The sequence below is a fragment of the Stylophora pistillata genome, chromosome 13 (genome assembly GCF_964205215.1).
Source record: "Stylophora pistillata chromosome 13, jaStyPist1.2, whole genome shotgun sequence".
Lineage (NCBI taxonomy): Eukaryota > Metazoa > Cnidaria > Anthozoa > Scleractinia > Pocilloporidae > Stylophora > Stylophora pistillata.
This window is the reverse complement of record NC_142531.1, coordinates 11,438,060-11,454,897: the sequence shown is the minus strand read 5'-3', so window position 1 is coordinate 11,454,897 and position 16,838 is coordinate 11,438,060. Positions and strand designations below refer to the sequence as shown.

Below are 16,838 nucleotides of genomic sequence, written 5' to 3'. Positions count from 1 at the left end.
TCCAGTACGGTCCCGAGCAAGCTTGGTTAATAAGAGATTTATTATACGACTGAAGTTCAAAGGGATACAAGTGCGGTATCATTCGGGACCATTCGGGACAGTACCCGGTCCAATACTTAGAGAACATTGGACCGGCAATAGAGCATTTTTATTGGTTAATTTTAGTTATTGGCCCTCTGACTGCCCGAGTCGTGTAATAATTTCAGTTATTCAACCTTACAATTGTGATAACCATTTTTTTACTAGATTTATATTTTCTAGTCGGGCATTTTTACTTGGTATTCTTTGGTTCCATACTCTATCGTGTGAAATCCGTGAGTTACATTTGACTAATTTAAATTGTCACCGTTCCATAATTTCAGTATTTGTAAAAGGAAAGAACATCCAATTGAAAAAGGACGCGTTGAGGCTCCAAATTCAACTGAAAAAGTGTCAACACAAACTTACGTCTACTAAAAAAAAAGAAAAACAAGTCGGCAACAAGCTAAGGGGGACAAGATCTGCTTCCTCAACATTGAAAAAGAAATTGCTGGGAAACAAAAAGGGATATTCCCTTGTGGAGACATTTACACATGGTAACAATGGATACAACCAAAGAATTTTGATGTTTATGGCTTGTGTCAGATACATGCAACATGCATCTTTGTCATCTTATCATAACACACCTGTAGCATTACATCTGATTTTCAATATTCTGTTTGACTGTAGCCCCCCGACAAACTTTGTTGTCTCCCCAAGTACACTTTCTGACTGGAATGTTCTCTCAGGTGAAGCAGACAAACTAATTTTACTAAAGCGCTTTTCAAACTCCAAGTACGATTTTCATCTCTGGAGCGATGACTCCCACAAGGGAGGAGAAGAGAGGCACATAGTGGGTGTTCACACCTGGTGCCCTATAGAGAGCGACACCGGGGAAATACGTTTTTTAGGGCACGATACAGTATTTTAATGGTCAGCGGACACCTCAACGAAACCATGAAATGCCGATAACTTTTACAATGTTTTATCTCCGTGAGTCAAATCGACAGCGTAAAAAGTCAAAACTTAGAAAGAATGCTGTAAACTTAGCTTTGAAACTCGGCTCACCTTTTGGATAGTTCTTAAGCTCAATTATATAATTTGCCAAAGCCGAACTGAAGTTGCACACGATATGAAATTGTTGTTTTTCGCTGGCGGCTCCGTGTCAACTAAGTTTTGTTTATAAAAGAGCTTATGCACCAAGGCTAAAAATGAGACGATTTTTGAATGGTTGAAGTGGTGATCCGAGGACGCTGCACTATCAGGTTTGTAAAGCAGTGGCTTGAACCGTATAAATCGGCATGTCAACGGCATTTCGGTCAGATTCGCCGAAAAGAAGACAAAACATGCCCGTGTAGCACGGCCACCCTATCCCCACTAGTTACTGTATGTATCATAGTTGGCCAAAAAACCTGCGACTGTAACATGCATAGGACTGAAGCCCCCAAAAGTACAAAGACTGGCTCAACTAGAGGAAGAATAAACCGAGGTATGCTTTAAGTACAAAATGTCCATTATAATGATAATAAAGACGTTTTCACTTTCCATCTTAGTTTAATTTTTTTTTCTGAGAAGCTGTAATTTTATTTCTGAGCAATAGTTTCACTTTCCCAACAATTATTTCTCATTACAATTATGAATAATTTGTAGTATGTCTTTTTTTTAAGCTGCTTTCCCCTCACTAATCATTTTATTTTATTTATTTTTGCTTTTTCTTTTCTTTCTTCACTAACTTAATGCCATCTGCAACATAAAATGTACTGAGCTAACAGAATACTTCTGCTTTATTTAGCTCCCTGATTCACAAAGTAACATTACCATCTTGGTACTACTAGAAAACAAATTTTTAAGAAACAAAACTACTGTAAGGTAAACTAATTATTATAATATAATTTAATCGATGTGAATAAAGCACTGCATTGTCTTTTGTCAAATTGCAACAGCCTTGAATGAATCACCTATCTTCTAAACTTGATTTCTTATATTCAGAAGCTGCCTGAGTTATATAAGAATTCTTTTGGGTGTTTATGGAGGTGTAAAGAACAATGATTATGATGATTAATCTTCCAAATTACGAATGTCTGAGGGAAATTATCAGAAGTATTTTCTGAAGTCTAACAAATGAAGTTAAAAAATGTTCAGGAGAAAATTGATTAGATTAAGTCAGCTGTCAATTCCCAGTTAACAATAAATCATGAGGAGTAACCAAAAGCTTGTAATTAGCCTTTGTACTGCTGTGCCCATCTAGTCAAATAAAAATCAAGGATGGGATATTCCCAAACATGCACAATGATAGCACCATGTAGATGTCCTTTTCCCAAATTATTACAGGGAAGGGGAGCACTGGTATGGCTACGCTAGTTGTAGTCAATAAGAAATTTTCAATGAGTTTCAGCAATACATCTAATTATATTTTGCCACCTTGAAAAAAAATGGTTACAAGTCAAATAGGAATGTTTCATAATGATGTTCTCAGTGTGGGGATATGATGTAATATTACTGATGGGGATCATAATTATCCTTACAGTGCTTCAGAGCATGTGATGTATATGATTCCTTAAGCACATGGAAACTATATAAAGCTATGCAAAGCTAATCTAAAAAAAATGAATTGAAGAAGAGTAGTTGATTATTTGCATAAATTAATGCAATGCACATGCAAGATAGTAGAATATACTTCAGGTAAACATACATGTGCCTGTAAAAGTTTCAAGTGACTGAGTTATAAATATATAATAATAATAATCATCATCATCATCATAATCATAATCATAATAAAAAAGTGGGTTTCATTGAAAATGCTATCGTGTAAAACAAATAGAGCTGTTTGGGAAATTAAAGTAGCAGTTGTAGTAACAGGTACAAGCAAACGTACCAAAGACAAGTAATGGAGATCTACAACCGATTAATATCAATAAAGACTTAATTCAAGATAAATTGTAAATGAATCAATCATGTTGGATGGTCTCAAATACAAACAAATCACAATTTCTTCGATTTCCACTCCCTTTGTAAACATTACCATTATATGAGCTTAAGTCAGGCGTTATTCTGTTCATGAGAGATAACTTTTTGATAAAACTGCAAGTATATGAAATGAACTAATGTTTTCATATTTTAATTTGGATATATCAACAAAGTTGAAATGGTAAATTGGCAACCGTAACGATTACAAAAGCTGACGTTTCGAGCGTTACGGACACCCGTTCTTAAAGGCACAGAAAATCAGGAAGGTGGAATGGCGAAAAATCAGTCTAGAAAAGTAAAATTCTTAACCAAGCGAATGATTTCCAAAATGAAAAGGCACCGCACGTCGGCGCAAAGTGAGTGTGAATATTTTCACAACTCAATAATTACGTGTATCGCTTCATGCTAATAACACTTAAAAATCCAACCAGTCTTCAGACTCGCTAGAAAATTATCTTACAGAACTAATCTCTTGCTTTGTCTGGATAACTATCGCTGTTTTTGACAATTCTGAAGGCGAGGGCGACTGACGAACCATGATCGCACTTGGTATCAACGGCCAGCTAAAGTCAGCAAACAGCACAAAACTTCGAACAAAATGACTCCCCTGTACCGCTATTTGTTAAGACGTGGTTTTAGTATTAAAAACCCATTCAAAGGATCAACCATAATAAACAAGGAGAAGTATCATGAATATTTTCCAACTTAAAACCATGCAAAAGGCCGATATTTTCATCGAACTCAGTCCACAAACACATGGCAGCACTTGGCAGCCTAATGTTGATGACCACTGACCACTGTGACGTCACCAAAACGTATTTCCGCGGTGTCATAGAGAGCAAGCCTCGAGCTTACGTCCTAGCAAAGAGCCTTACAGCAAGCGGGTCCAGAAAACACCAGTCTGACGTGGATTATCACGTTGTGAAAAACGAATTTGACATCACCAATGTTTCGGGGTTGGTTGGAGACAATGCCTCTACCCAAAAAGGAAAAGTAAATGGTCTCTTAGCAAACAACACCAAAATTTTTGGAAAGGAAATGTTTTTTTTGTAGGATGCTACCCACATGTACTAAACATCATGCTGAGAAGAATGTGCCAGGCTGGGTTTGGGGCAGAGGGTGACATGAGTAACCCCCATGTTTTACAATTACTATATAAAATATCTTGGCTGCATCATGAGCGTCCAAGCCAATACAAAGTTATGTATGTTTCTCTAGGTATTCTTAGTAAAGGGCCACCCCTTCCTCAGACATTCATTGACACAAGGTGGACGTATTATCATGAGACTCTCCAGTGGTATCTTAAGTATGGAAAAGCTTGTTTACAGCTTGCTGAGCATCTCCTTCAAAGATTGCCAAAATCGGATAGCCACCACACTGTTTGGCAAGATGTCATTAAGATGAGCTCAAGTCCTATGATCCAAGTTGAAATCAAGTTGTTGTTCGAATTCCTTGACAAGTTTATCATCCCATCTCTGAACACATACCAAGCTAGTGATGCAGAACTTGGTTTTTCCAGTGGTTACCTAGCATGGTTATGGCCAGCAACTGTTTTGAAACACCATGAAACTTTAAGTGAAATGTTGAAGTCTCCATCAGAACATTTTCCTTTAACATCACAACAGGTAAAGATGTCATTGAAAGACCCTGCAGCTATTGACCATTTTTACAAACAAGTGCAGAGGCCAATGTTACAAGAAGCGACTAAAGTAATCAAAGAGCGTGGAGCAGAGTGGTTAACTTTTCCTAAGTTGTTTGGAATGGGAGCTGATCAGAGATACCAAAGTCATTTCTGGCATTCAGTTTAAAAGCTTCTTGGAATTCCAGTCAGAGACATTGTGTTGTGTTCTTAGGCAAGACACTTTAATGTCACAGTGCCTCTCTTCACCCAGGTGTATAAATGGGTACCAGCAAATTTAATGCTAGGGGTAACCCTGCGATGGACTCGCATCCAATCCAGGGGGGAGTAGAAATACTCCTAGCCGCTTCATGCTACAGAAACCGGAGTTAAGCACCGGCCTAATGGGCCACTTGGCTCGTAAACAGACTTTACCTTTACCCTAAATACATGTAGATTATATCATCATACTGTTGCACATGTATAATTTAACATATCATTAGCAGTAAGTAACTTTTAATGTAATAAGTACATGACTTTTGTTTAGGTGTTCTTGTACATAATAAGTGAATCATTTTGTATAGGGAGGGCAAAGCTAAGTGATGCAGCCAATGTTATGTTACACACAGTTAGTGTACAATGTATAACAGTAATAAATTAGATTTAAACACTGGAATTGTTAAAAATGTGCCAAGTTCATTATCCTGTCTTTCCTTAATCTGTGTAAAAGATAAGTAGGACAAATCTGACCCGTAATGAATCCTCTCTCCCCCTTAAACGTTTTTCTTCTAACTATTAAATATCTAGTAATTTGGATATATCAACAAAGTTGAAATGGTAAATTACCCACCGTAATGATTACAAAAGCTGACGTTTCGAGCGTTAGCCCTTCATTGGAGTGAAGCCCGAAAAAACAACTTTTGTTTAACCCATTAATGGCCGCAGCTTTTGTGGAAAACTGTGTTTTGAAGCTAGTCCAGCAGATTTCGGGTCACTGTTGGGGTTTTAAAAGCTCTAACTTACCAAAAACCACTTGACAGCTCGTGCACTCGACGGCCTTTCGATCCAAATGCAAAATGGCACGGTTTTTTGGCTATTTCTCCAATCTCCTCCACTCAATTGCGCTCATTCTGGTATCGTCTGCAAGATATTTTCAACCCGTTCAAGTAGATGCTCGAATTCGTGCTCCAGGGTTAAAATTGATGACGTCACAGGGCGTAGAAAGGGTGTGGGTCCCCATGGGCGCATACGGGCGCACTGGACGTTAATGGGTTAACCCTAACCCTAACTTTTTCACCTGATTTTACGTTACCCTAACCTATTTGATTGCTTAATGCCAAAAAGTGGATTTTTCCGAAAAAACTTGCTTCTTTGTTAGAGAAAGATGAGTTTGGTAAAGTTCATCTTGACAAATGTTATGCCTACTACCAAGTTCAGGCCTAGATCTGTATCTGTGGGGATGAATATTGTGATTTTGTGGTGTGAACAACAATGGATCTCTTTGTGCAGAAATTCTTCCTGACCAAGAGTTTTGTGAAGATACACTCTCTGTTTCCTCTGATTTCTTCAGCAAGTGCATTTTGCCTAAAATTGTAGGGAAGTAATATACATGCCCAGGGTGTGAAGCTCTAACCATTCCATCTTCATCAACATCATCTGGTGATGAAGAGGAAAGGCTGCAGTGCTATTGTCAACAAGATTTGGAGGACAGCACATTAATTGGCTGTGACAATGATTTGTTCAAGATTAAATGGTATCATATGTCATGTTTGAAGTTGACAGAAGAGCCTTTAGGACACTGGATCTGTCCAATTTTTTATTTGAAAAAATTAACTGAGCAATCATGATTGAAATTTCAAGGTTATTCAATTGTACCAAAATCACCAAAATATTACTTTGGGGGTGCTCCTTTCTTTGTGAAAATGCTAACTGAACTTTATGGTTGTTTGTCATATAGTTATCTATTAATGACTAGCATCTGTGACACATACTAAACAAATGTTGCTTGTCAATGGTGTACCTTAAAGCTGTGTTTTTGTCAACTTGAGAATTACTGAAGTTCTTTAATGACAAATTATGGCTAGCATGAACTACATCAGTTCTCTAAGGCCTTTAGGTGAAAAATTGTGCATAAAGTACCTGGAATCAAACTGGTTGTAAGTTCACCTCGATCAAATGGTACAATAGACTCTGTTAAATTGGTGACTGCATAGCACACTATGGCAGCTTTGTCAATAGGAGCCAGAGACTTGCCTGGTTTTGCCTTTACCAACGAAACGATACCGGCTTCCGCAAAGTATGTGCATGGTTATCCCCCAGTTTGTGTTATTATTATCAATATTTAGAAAATACAGCATCAATCCCACAAGTATCAGTAATTAGCTGAACCTCAAACTAAACTATAGGCGTAAGATGCGAAAACTATTAATACAAAAGAAACATACAGTCTTGAAAGCTTAATAAACAATAATTACTTTTCAATTGCTTGCTTGTTTATACATGTAACACAACCAAATTCAAAACAACCAAACACAACACAGAGTTGTGGAATGATAAGAGGGGAAACTAAAACTGTAAAACGATCATACCGGCTTCCGCAAAGCACGTGGTGTTGTAGTATCCAAAAAAACTGAAAAATTTACCGTTCACACAAAACATATTACAATCCAAACTACAGCACAAATCTTAAAATAGTCTACATTGGCATACCTAATTACAAGTATCGGCAGCTATTTAGAATGCATGACATTGACAAGTATGTGTGTAACACCTTCAACATACACTTCAGACAGCTATGTTACACCAGCTATGTTAACACGGATCGTTGAGCGTAGTTATCCCACAACATGGCTGACCCCGGTTTTTTAATTTATGCTGACGTCACGTGCAAACAAAGAATAACTGACTACGACTCGGCATGACGATGCTGAATGTTCTTTGAAGTATTCTCTTTCGGCGGTGGTGATGTTTTCATATATATATATTTTTTAATGACTTTAAGGGAATTTTTTTGGATCTAATTTGCGTAACAGCACATGGAGACGATTCCTGCATGGGTTCATCTCTGAGGAATCTGAGATATTTTATTATCGCCATAGTTGGCGCCTCTTTCATGACTAGTATGGCGATGGTTTTTTATTCTTCAAACTCCAGGCGGAGGAATGAAGGAGGGGAGAGCAATCTGCCAGAGGACAAGAAAGACATTCAAAAACGGCTTCCTCCTACAGATCAAGCTAACTACTTGGCGTCCACTGGTGCTTCCCTCGAAGAGCCTTCGACACCCTTACACATCAACGAAGACTATTTACCTCAAGTAAATTTGCCCTCCAGTAGTTCAAAACAAGTGCCTACGGCTAAAGTTCTAGTTACTACTAGCACTGTTACTGTCAAGAATCTACGGACTGAACGGATTGAAGATCACGAAGTTCGGCAACAGAGTAGTTCAAATGTTAATCTGATTGAAGTAGGGACGACTGCTGGTGCAAATCGTGAGAGGAATTCAACGCATCCCGAAGATATTGCTTTCTGCCCAACATTTTCACAGGGACGTGGTAAGTCTTGGTTATTACTCGAATAGGAAAGATTTCCGTATAACCCCATACTAATCAAAAACAAAGCTCAATAGCGTGCTTGGTTTGGAAACCAGTGCAGTTTGTAGTTCAGAGTTATGGGCTAGATACTGATAGCCAAAGTAAGGTTCCAGATGTTTTACTCTTTTGCCGGCGACCATGTTGGTGGACCAAAGATATACACCAACACGGAGGTTCCATACTAGCTGTCTCTGAAAATTTGCGCAAAACATTTTGATGAATATCTTAAGTTTGGCAAAACAAAGAAACCTAAAACTTGGAGAAGTGCTTCCTTAATGTATCTCCTACAACAAAGCAATTTCTAAACCTTATCCGCTGAATTTCCGGCTTTCTCCCGATGCGTAATTACTAATGTACTTTTCTTCAAATCTCAGTCGTGACCATTCTTCATAACAAGGACTTAACAAAGTTATTTGAATCCAACGCTTTCAACTTTAAAATTGATTGTCTGTCATGGCGTGACAATATTTATCAGACGTACATGTAGGTTTTGACTTGAAGGAAGAACCATTTTATTGAGCCTGATAGAGTCGAGCTATCAAGAGAGATTTAACATCCAATATACATAGAGATATTGTGGACACCAAAGGTAGTCTGATTTTCACACAACTTTGCAAACTTTTGCTAAACAGCAAAAGATGTCAGCCCATGTGATTTATGTACACTAACCGGTAAATATCTGCTGAACAGTAGTATAATTTCTCAGACTCTTGCACTATGCATATGATTGGTTGAAATAATCACTATGATATAGCAAGGGAGCTGAATTTGGAAATCTCTGTATTGGATTTTGTCTATGCTATGGAGGAAGTGATAAACAGAGAGAAGAAAGATCAATTCTGAAGAGCACAAAAAATACAACTAAGCATGGAGTAACACTTTTCAAAAATACACAACATGTGTTTTCCTGATTGAGTTGACCCTCAATACAAGTAATCAAAACTATTGTGACAAAATGTGTGTAAAACTTTCTTTACTCACAGAATGGTTTAACAGCAAAACAAATTTACAACAACAGAACTCAAAAGCACAGTAGCAATCAATTTGTACTAAAACAATTATTTGCCTTAGACTCTGTGAGTATTGCCTGGGGGGATGTTGAAGCTTCAAATTGATCAGTGCATAATTACTGTTTGGACATCCCCCCACTGCTTTTTGTCTTTCTCCATGACAGCACTATCACCATTTTCTGTTTCCATAACGTCTTTTAAATTCCTTCCCTTCAATTTTGACTGAACCAAAGTATCCTGATTTAGGGAATTGAGAGTCAAAGTGTTTTTATTTGAAGGGGTGATTTGATTTTTATTTAATAGGATTGGCCAAGATTTTTTACTCTGATTTTAAAAACACTTGGCTCAATTGTTGTGTGGATAAAACCCTGTTTAATGTAATGGTGGTTGATTATCAGTGATAAATCAATTGACTGTCAATTGCACTAGACTTTGGTTGCCCTGATGAAAAGCCAAAAATCAATCACTTAAAAAGTTCAGTAAAGATGCCAATTTGGGAAGATGTCTGTCTTCTATAGTTATGTAGAAAGATGTAACATTTTCATTCTTTGGTGAGCAAGGGCAAACAAGAAAGTGAGATGAACATTTGCATAATTCATTAGTACTAATCCTCTGTTGTTGCTTCTTTCTCCTTCTTGACTGAAAATTAGGCCTTGAGATATTATGTGAACCTTAAAAAATGACTGTCAGCTAGACTAATGAATAATGTGTTGATCAATTAAAAGCTTCAACATTTCCCTCAGACTTTTGAGTGCTTGAATTCCTCACCCAAGTGTGCGATTTGATGATGATGTTTTCTTTTTTGTAAAAGGCAAGATCAGTGACCATGACATTTTTGTAGACCTTTTCTTCTGAGCCATCTGCTCACAATAGTGAACTCTTTACCTTCAAACACCTTGTTATTAAGAGATAACAAGTCTTTCCACTCAAAAGACTTTATAGTTTCAGTTGAAATTCCCCACCTCACCCAGGCAGGGTTTAAATTCCCTATCTCCAGAAAGGACAATAGTCAAATGCCCATGGTTTGTTGGGATGAGGGCAGGGTGTTGAAGCTTCGAATTGATTGGCACATGATACCTTTTTGTGGTGTCATTAGTGTTATTATAAATCATGTAATATTCCTTAGTGTCCTTTTCATTTTTTTTTTTTTTTTTCACTCCTGAGGAAAAATAGCTTTGGCCACTGTTTTATCCACTCGCACTGACTGGTCTGTAAGAGGTTTAAGGGGTAAACATTTCTTTAAAGGCAGTGTTCTAAGGTGCTTCCATTTATGTTACCATAGCAAGAAGAAAAAATTTCTGGTTATCAAAAAGCAAAAGTTGCCTATGCTCAGTAGCCATGTGGCAAGTTGTAAAATTTGTATTTTTTACCCAGTATTTATAGTGTGGATTCAACACTTTGCTTTTTTTCCAAATTTTTTTGGTTAGAAATTTTGGGCAACAAGCCTTAATTAAGCATGTATTTTTACGTTTTTGAGTCATGAAGAAAACTCAGTGGTTCCATTTTGTTATTTGGAAGACTGGAAGCCAAAATATTAGATACTGGAATAATAATTCCCTTTTTGGATGAGTTGACAAATAGAACCAGTCAAACATTTCACTCTTTGCTTACAAAATGCCCTGTACTAGATGTGTTAAAAATTAAGAGTTGATGTTCATGTTGTAACTACCGGTATGCCAAATCAGAGTCATTTTAGCCCAAGCTGCTAGGCGAGGGTCAAAATAACTGTGAGAAGTGCCCAAAACATGTTTACATGTATGCCCAAGAACATAAACTGTACAAGTACTACTATTATCTCTTTGAAAGGCATTGAGAAAATAAAAACCTAAAAGAATGAAAACAAAACAGTCTGAACAATCATGCAAATGTGTGAGTGGCCTTAAGGTGGCTTGTATTAGTTTCCTCGCGCGGGGAACAGATAACTCTTGTGTCACGCGCGGGAGAAACGTGCGAAAGAAGCACGAGATTAACAGACGAAAATTTAAAACAAAGATGGCGGTGCGAGGAATTTTTTCTGCTTACGTGAGAAGTTTACCTAAGAGCTTGTATTTGATGTGTTGAGCGGCCACTGCAAATTCAGGAGATAGAAACTAAGATAAAGAAGACGATTTTCGGAGAAGTAAAGGTTGCTTCACTTCGCATTTAAAAGAAATATTCAACTGATATGAAGTCTTGCGATGGCGAAAAAAGAAGAACTCAAGTGAAGGATAATCTACCTGAAGTGGAAGAAGACTTTGAAACTTAAAGGAAAATGATATGATGTAGCCAGAAGTCGTGTGTAGGATTTTTAAGATGAGCCCGGGAGGCTGTGTTTGACAGCTGTTTAATGATTTTCTTAGCAGTAAACATCTGTAAACATTACATCGTAGGCGCGTGCGTGAGCACACGCAGTTGTTAGCGGTACCTATAACAGATCATGAGCAAATGTCGATCTTATGGAATCCAGATTTTTAAATGTGCGAGAATGTGCATGGAAATTGCTAAACTCACGAAAGCTATTGCATGAAAACAAGTCTGGTGACCCCTTCTTTTTATTGTTCCAATATCATAGCAACGTTGAAAGGAATCCTCAGTAAAAAAAACTAGAAAATTCTACGGAAGGAAATTTGTGATGTCTGAGAATTGCCTTTTTTCTAGATTTTCTGAAATTCTGCTCCGTAGAATTTTTTAAAAATCTTTGTGCATTTTCCTTTTCAAGTGCCAAAAGCAATCACTGAAAAAAATCATAGGGTCACCAGGTTAGTTTTCGAATTATTTAAGCCACAAGCTAAAAAATGCGTCTGAATAAGCCTATGAAAGCGTTGCCATGGAAACTGCTAGTGACAAAATGACACCTATTTTTGAATAACCAATGATTATATAATTCAACCCCGTAAAAGTGTTCAACTGGCCTTGGTCAGTCTTTCTGTTGTATTCTTGGAAAGTTACAAACCATCAAAAAGATGAAAACCGGTACGTGCCACCTTAAATACATTTTAGCCTGCAAAATGTGATACAATGCAGGACAAAGTGATAATAATTAGCAATTATTCCACGAGTGCGTGTTGGATATGAGATGATAGATAGCCAATGAGGCTCGTAGCGCCAAGTTGGCTATAATCATCTCATATCCAACAAGCGAGAGTGGAATAATTGTTTTATTAAAAACGCCCTCAAGAAATTATTATTTTGTGAGAAGAAACTGGATTTTTTTAGCTCCCTTTTGATTTTAAGCTGACACGTACACTTACCATATCTGTAGATTATGGTATATTGGCTCATATACCATAATGGCTAAGCCAATAAAAAGTCTTGAATTGCATTATCCAATGATCGAGTTTTTAATAATTTGTGTTATGTGTTATGCCTCTTTTAGGTCAAACCATTGATTCAGGTGTAATTAGACATGTATAACTTACACAGGATGTCCTTTCTGTTTTTTTTTTTTTTTTCATTTTTGGCAACTACAATTTCATTTTATGAGTTAAGATAGCCCAATCGTGTATTGAAAAAAGGCTTGGCTTGGAACCCAGACTGGAGTATGTTAGTGTTGTCCACCCTGGTTTTCAAGGGTAAACAAGTAATCAGAAAAGTAAATGAGGATTGACCATAAAGTGTGAGTGTTTGATGCCCACAAAAAAATTTAATTAAAAGAGGGAAAATGAAGAATATGGAATGGAAATTTAAATGCAAAAATAATTAATCGGAGTTAAAAGTATCAATAAAAATAAGAATTTACTAACAGCTAAAAATCAAGAGGTTTATGTTCTTTTTGTTTGTTGTTTTTATTTTTTTTCATACCTAGTGTATAATTTTGGATTTAGTTTAATACTAAAAGAAACTTCTGGAATTGCTTTTTTCGTTGTTTCAATTTCTAAATTAGCAGGTGCTTTGGATGTAAATGTAACACAAGTTAGGATGGTTGATGTTGAGAAGGACATGTCCAGTTGGGTCAGTGAGGGAGGATGTTGGAAACCGTCTGAATGTAAAGCTAGGGTTAAGGTAAGCAGATGTTGTCTGTTCTTTGGTTGAGTGGAAAACCAAACCCAAAGTAATTACAAAAGCAATCTAGACAGGGATACATATCACAGGGAGAAGATGACATCTGAATGGTATGCCAGTTCTCAAACCTGCACAGTCTGCTGCAGCAAACAAAAACAAAATAATGCAATTTTAGGTTTGCCTTTGACACCCAAGGGAAATGTTTTTTATTAGCCTAGACTCAACAGATAGTGTTGTATAGTCCTTGAAAAAGTTCCAAATTTCTGATATTTGAAAGGTAACAAACACTCGGTATGCTGTCACACTGTTTTCAGAACCATCCAATTTCTTTAGATGCCTATGATCATAGAGACTTTTTTTGGGCTGTAGGAGTAAAGCAAAACCGGTACTCTCCAAGATTACCCACAATGCTTAATAGAAAATTGCAGCTCAAGTTAACCCTTTAACCCCTAAGAATGACTAGTATCTTATTTCTCCTTACAATACCACCTCTGTATGACACATTTTTCAGTACAGGTCATGAGAATATAGGAAATGATCACCAACTAAAGATGCTTTTGATTGTTCAACAAATTCTCCCTGTCAGCACCTTAGCAAATGTATAGAGAAGAGTATGGAGAATATACTTAGTGATGTTAGGCTGTAAAGGGTTAAAGTATCGTAATATTGAAACAACGATGGTACAAAGTTAAATTGGACAAAGTGTTAGATTTAACACATATTTCATCGGACGATCTCTCGCCAGATGTCCCTCATTATTCCATATCGTAATCGCTACGAGCAGCTGTCCATCCTTGTGCGAAATATCCACCCCATGCTAAAGAGACAGAATTTGGACTATAGGATGATTGTCATAGAGCAGGTATAGGCGGATTCATGCTGACGTCATTGTTTACATTTTTGCTTATTTGTATACGGCTTTGCGTAAAGAAGGAGGCATTTTAGATACAAATTGACTTCAGGCAGCTAAAGAGCTAGAAAACCTTAGTACATGGGGAAATTTTTAGCTCTTTGGGTGTAATATTCAAGGAGAAATAATCCATCAAAAACTGCAAAATTTCTGGGTGGCAAAAGCGCTAATGAGCTCATACATTCTATGTAAAATTTGGAGTTTTTTTTTTTTTTTTTTTTTTGCAAAAACAATATTCAATGCATCAGGCTCGTATTCATTGGCCGAGTTAATCGTACTTCGACCTTTCGATATTCAGAACTGATTTATTTTTAGCTCCAACAGAAACTGAATTGCTTATGCTAATGAGGCAAATATTGTAAACAAGGATTCCCCTATTGGGAACCGTTTATTGTGTTTTTTAATCAACTATGGTATTTTTGTGGTTCTTTTCATCCGTTCTCGAATGTAATGATTTTATAATTATCAGCTTTTGTTGTGTTTTATTTGCATAAGACTTTATGCCGTTTTATCAGTGCATGGTTCGTACCTTAGAGACAAGCAGTCCCTCCTTTTCGGCGAAGTCCATTGTGCGAGTTAAAAAAAAAAAAAAAAAAAGAAAAAACCATGAAAAAAAAGTTGGTGTCAATGCACCGCTGGAAGTTGTTAGAGTGAGACCGATGCCCCGTAGGACCTCCACGAGTAAGACGCTCGAAAAGTAGAGACTAATGCGATCGTGGTAATGAAAGGGTTAAGTTTACTGAATATGACAAAGTAATAGCTCTCATTGCCACTTGCCATGGCTGCATAAAGAAAAGTTTCATTTACGTTACATATAAACATCACCTATATTTCAACTCGGATTTACAAGAGTAGCTATATAACTAATTTCTAGCTAATCGGTAGAGGAATTCTCAGTATCCTATTTCCGAATTACCTTTAGCCTCTTTTTGAAAGCGAGTCCTTGTGCTCATCCTTTTATTTGATACAGTGGAACCTCGATTTAACGAACCTCTCTATAACCAGAGTCACTAACTCTGATATAACGGAGTCCTCGGTACAACGAACGATACTTCAGTTTCAGCTACCCCTGAGACGAAAATTGACCATTCTATTTTGGGCTAATTTTTGTACAGAATGTTGAATTGAGTCAAGTTAAAACCCTTTTTTCCATTAAAAACTCAAAATAAACCTTCGATGATCAATTTTTACCGCTTCAAAGTCACACAAATCGCATCCGTTTTTCCCGCTCTGATTTATTTGCAAGGCTCCGATGCAGAGAAATACCTGCAGCATGGTCTGCACGATTGCTTCAGCTTTGAATTACGCATCGATGCCTCGTCATTTTTGTTTAGTTTTTGTAAGAATTGAGTAAAGCACTCTGTTATGTTTGCTTGACATTTTGCCATGTGAGATTCTCGCGTTGAGCCTTTGAGTCCTGCGATCAACTTCCGGAACATGTTCAAATAATGGCGGACGCGAAATCGCGAATTTAACGGCCCGAAAAAAGATCTTTCTGGTGCTCGGTTTAGACTGAAATTTGGCAGAGTAGGTGAAGGAGACACACTTAACACGAAAATGAAAAAAAAAAAAAATGATGTACGAAAATTATTATCTCAGGGGCACTTTATGCCATAGAACCTCGATATAACGAACCCTTTTCCCCAGTCCCTCGGCACTTCGTTAAATCGAGGTTCCACTGTAATACGTTTTCATTCACATACAAATTAAACTCATTTTCACAAGAATGGTTGAGCACCAAGCCTCGTTTTGAAAAAAAGGCCAAAGGTAATGCGGAAACGGCCAATTGTGTGTCGAAAGTAATCCAGGATCACTATGCTCTGTGATTGGTCAAGAAAACTGTCAACCAATCAGATGCAAGCTAAAAACAATCTGGACTTGGTGATTCGCGTTTTCCCGCGCTTCAAGCAGTTCGCTTGTTTTCACTTTGAGTACTCATTTGGTTCTCATAATGATAATGGTAAACCTTTACTCTAATTGGTTTCTGGGATTACACTGTTATTTGAATTTACTGATTGGTTTCTGGGATAACACTGTTATTTGACTTTACTGATTTGTTTTCGCACAGGCAGGAGATACTCCATTTAACCGTGCCATGCTGTTCAATATTGGCTATCAAGAAGCACTCAAGTTTGATAATTACACATGTTTTGTGTTCCATGACGTTGATTTAATACCAGAGGATGATAGGAATGATTACGGCTGCCCCTCATCACCCAGACATCTGTCAGTTGCTGTGGATAAATTCGATTATAGGTAAGTAATTTCTGATGTTTGCGTGCGAGGCGCGGTGGCCTCGTGGTGCGCTCGACTCCGAATCGAGTGGTCCGGATTCGAGCCCTGGCCGGGGACATTGTGTTGTGTTTTCAGGTAAGACACGTGACTCTCACAGTGCCTCTCTTCACCCAGGTGTTTAAATAGGTACCGGCGAATTTAATGCCGTGGGTAACCCTGCGATGGACCAGCATCCCATCCAAGGGGGAGTAAAAATACTCCTAGTCGCTTCATGCTACAGAAACTAGAGTTAAGCGCCGGCCTGATGGGTCACCTTGCTCGTAAACAGACGTCTTATTTCTGATGTTTCAGAGAATGTTTCAGTGGCTGTTTTCAGCTTATACTTTCGATGAAAATATCGCGTAGAGTCCCAAATTCCCATACACGTCTTGCGTTCCCTTCTTTCTTAACGTATCGTTTTCTTTCAGGCTGCCGTATGATACCATTTTTGGAGGTGCTGGGTCCTTTAC

The 16,838-nt window shown here is 37.6% G+C and overlaps 2 protein-coding genes and 1 long non-coding RNA gene across 7 annotated transcripts in view; 2 read left to right on the top strand and 1 right to left on the bottom strand.

The window, feature by feature from the left end:
• Positions 1 to 990: 990 nt before the first annotated feature.
• On the top strand, positions 991 to 5,279 carry LOC148717640 (uncharacterized). The gene is made up of 2 exons (XM_088743035.1): positions 991 to 1,507; positions 4,204 to 5,279. The coding sequence occupies exons 1-2, from the start codon at positions 1,246 to 1,248 to the stop codon at positions 4,791 to 4,793; spliced, it is 852 nt and encodes a 283-aa protein (XP_088599161.1). The 5' UTR covers positions 991 to 1,245; the 3' UTR covers positions 4,794 to 5,279.
• Positions 1,746 to 7,454, bottom strand: LOC148717639 (uncharacterized). Of its 2 annotated transcripts, none has more exons than XR_015994604.1 (2): positions 7,313 to 7,454; positions 1,746 to 5,743 (listed from the first exon to the last, which is right to left on the bottom strand). It is a non-coding gene; the product is annotated as an uncharacterized LOC148717639 (long non-coding RNA). The 2 variants fall into 2 exon arrangements; XR_015994603.1 differs by having other exon boundaries at positions 6,743 to 7,371.
• Positions 7,455 to 7,510: 56 nt separating this feature from the next.
• Positions 7,511 to 16,838, top strand: part of LOC111322153 (beta-1,4-galactosyltransferase 5) — a 16,709-nt gene continuing 7,381 nt past the window's right edge. For 2 of the 4 annotated variants that reach the window (XR_015994602.1, XM_022925208.2), the window contains exons 1-5: positions 7,511 to 8,154; positions 13,066 to 13,184; positions 13,930 to 14,046; positions 16,163 to 16,350; positions 16,797 to 16,838. The exon at positions 16,797 to 16,838 is cut by the window's right edge and continues 81 nt beyond it. Coding sequence is in view for 3 of the 4 variants with exons in the window: in XM_022925208.2 (XP_022780943.1) it covers positions 7,656 to 8,154; positions 13,066 to 13,184; positions 13,930 to 14,046; positions 16,163 to 16,350; positions 16,797 to 16,838 (965 nt within the window). In the remaining variant the exon portion in view is untranslated. The remainder of the gene's footprint in view (positions 8,155 to 13,065; positions 13,185 to 13,929; positions 14,047 to 16,162; positions 16,351 to 16,796) is intronic. The other 2 variants (XM_022925209.2, XM_088743034.1) reach the window with 2 other exon arrangements.

Coding starts and splice junctions, on each gene's coding strand:
- LOC148717640 (XM_088743035.1), top strand. CDS start 1,246: ATGGTTGAAGTGGTGATCCGAGGACGCTGCACTATCAGGTTTGTAAAG. Junction 1,508..4,203: donor TAGAGGAAGAATAAACCGAG/GTATGCTTTAAG, acceptor ATGTTTCTCTAG/GTATTCTTAGTAAAGGGCCA.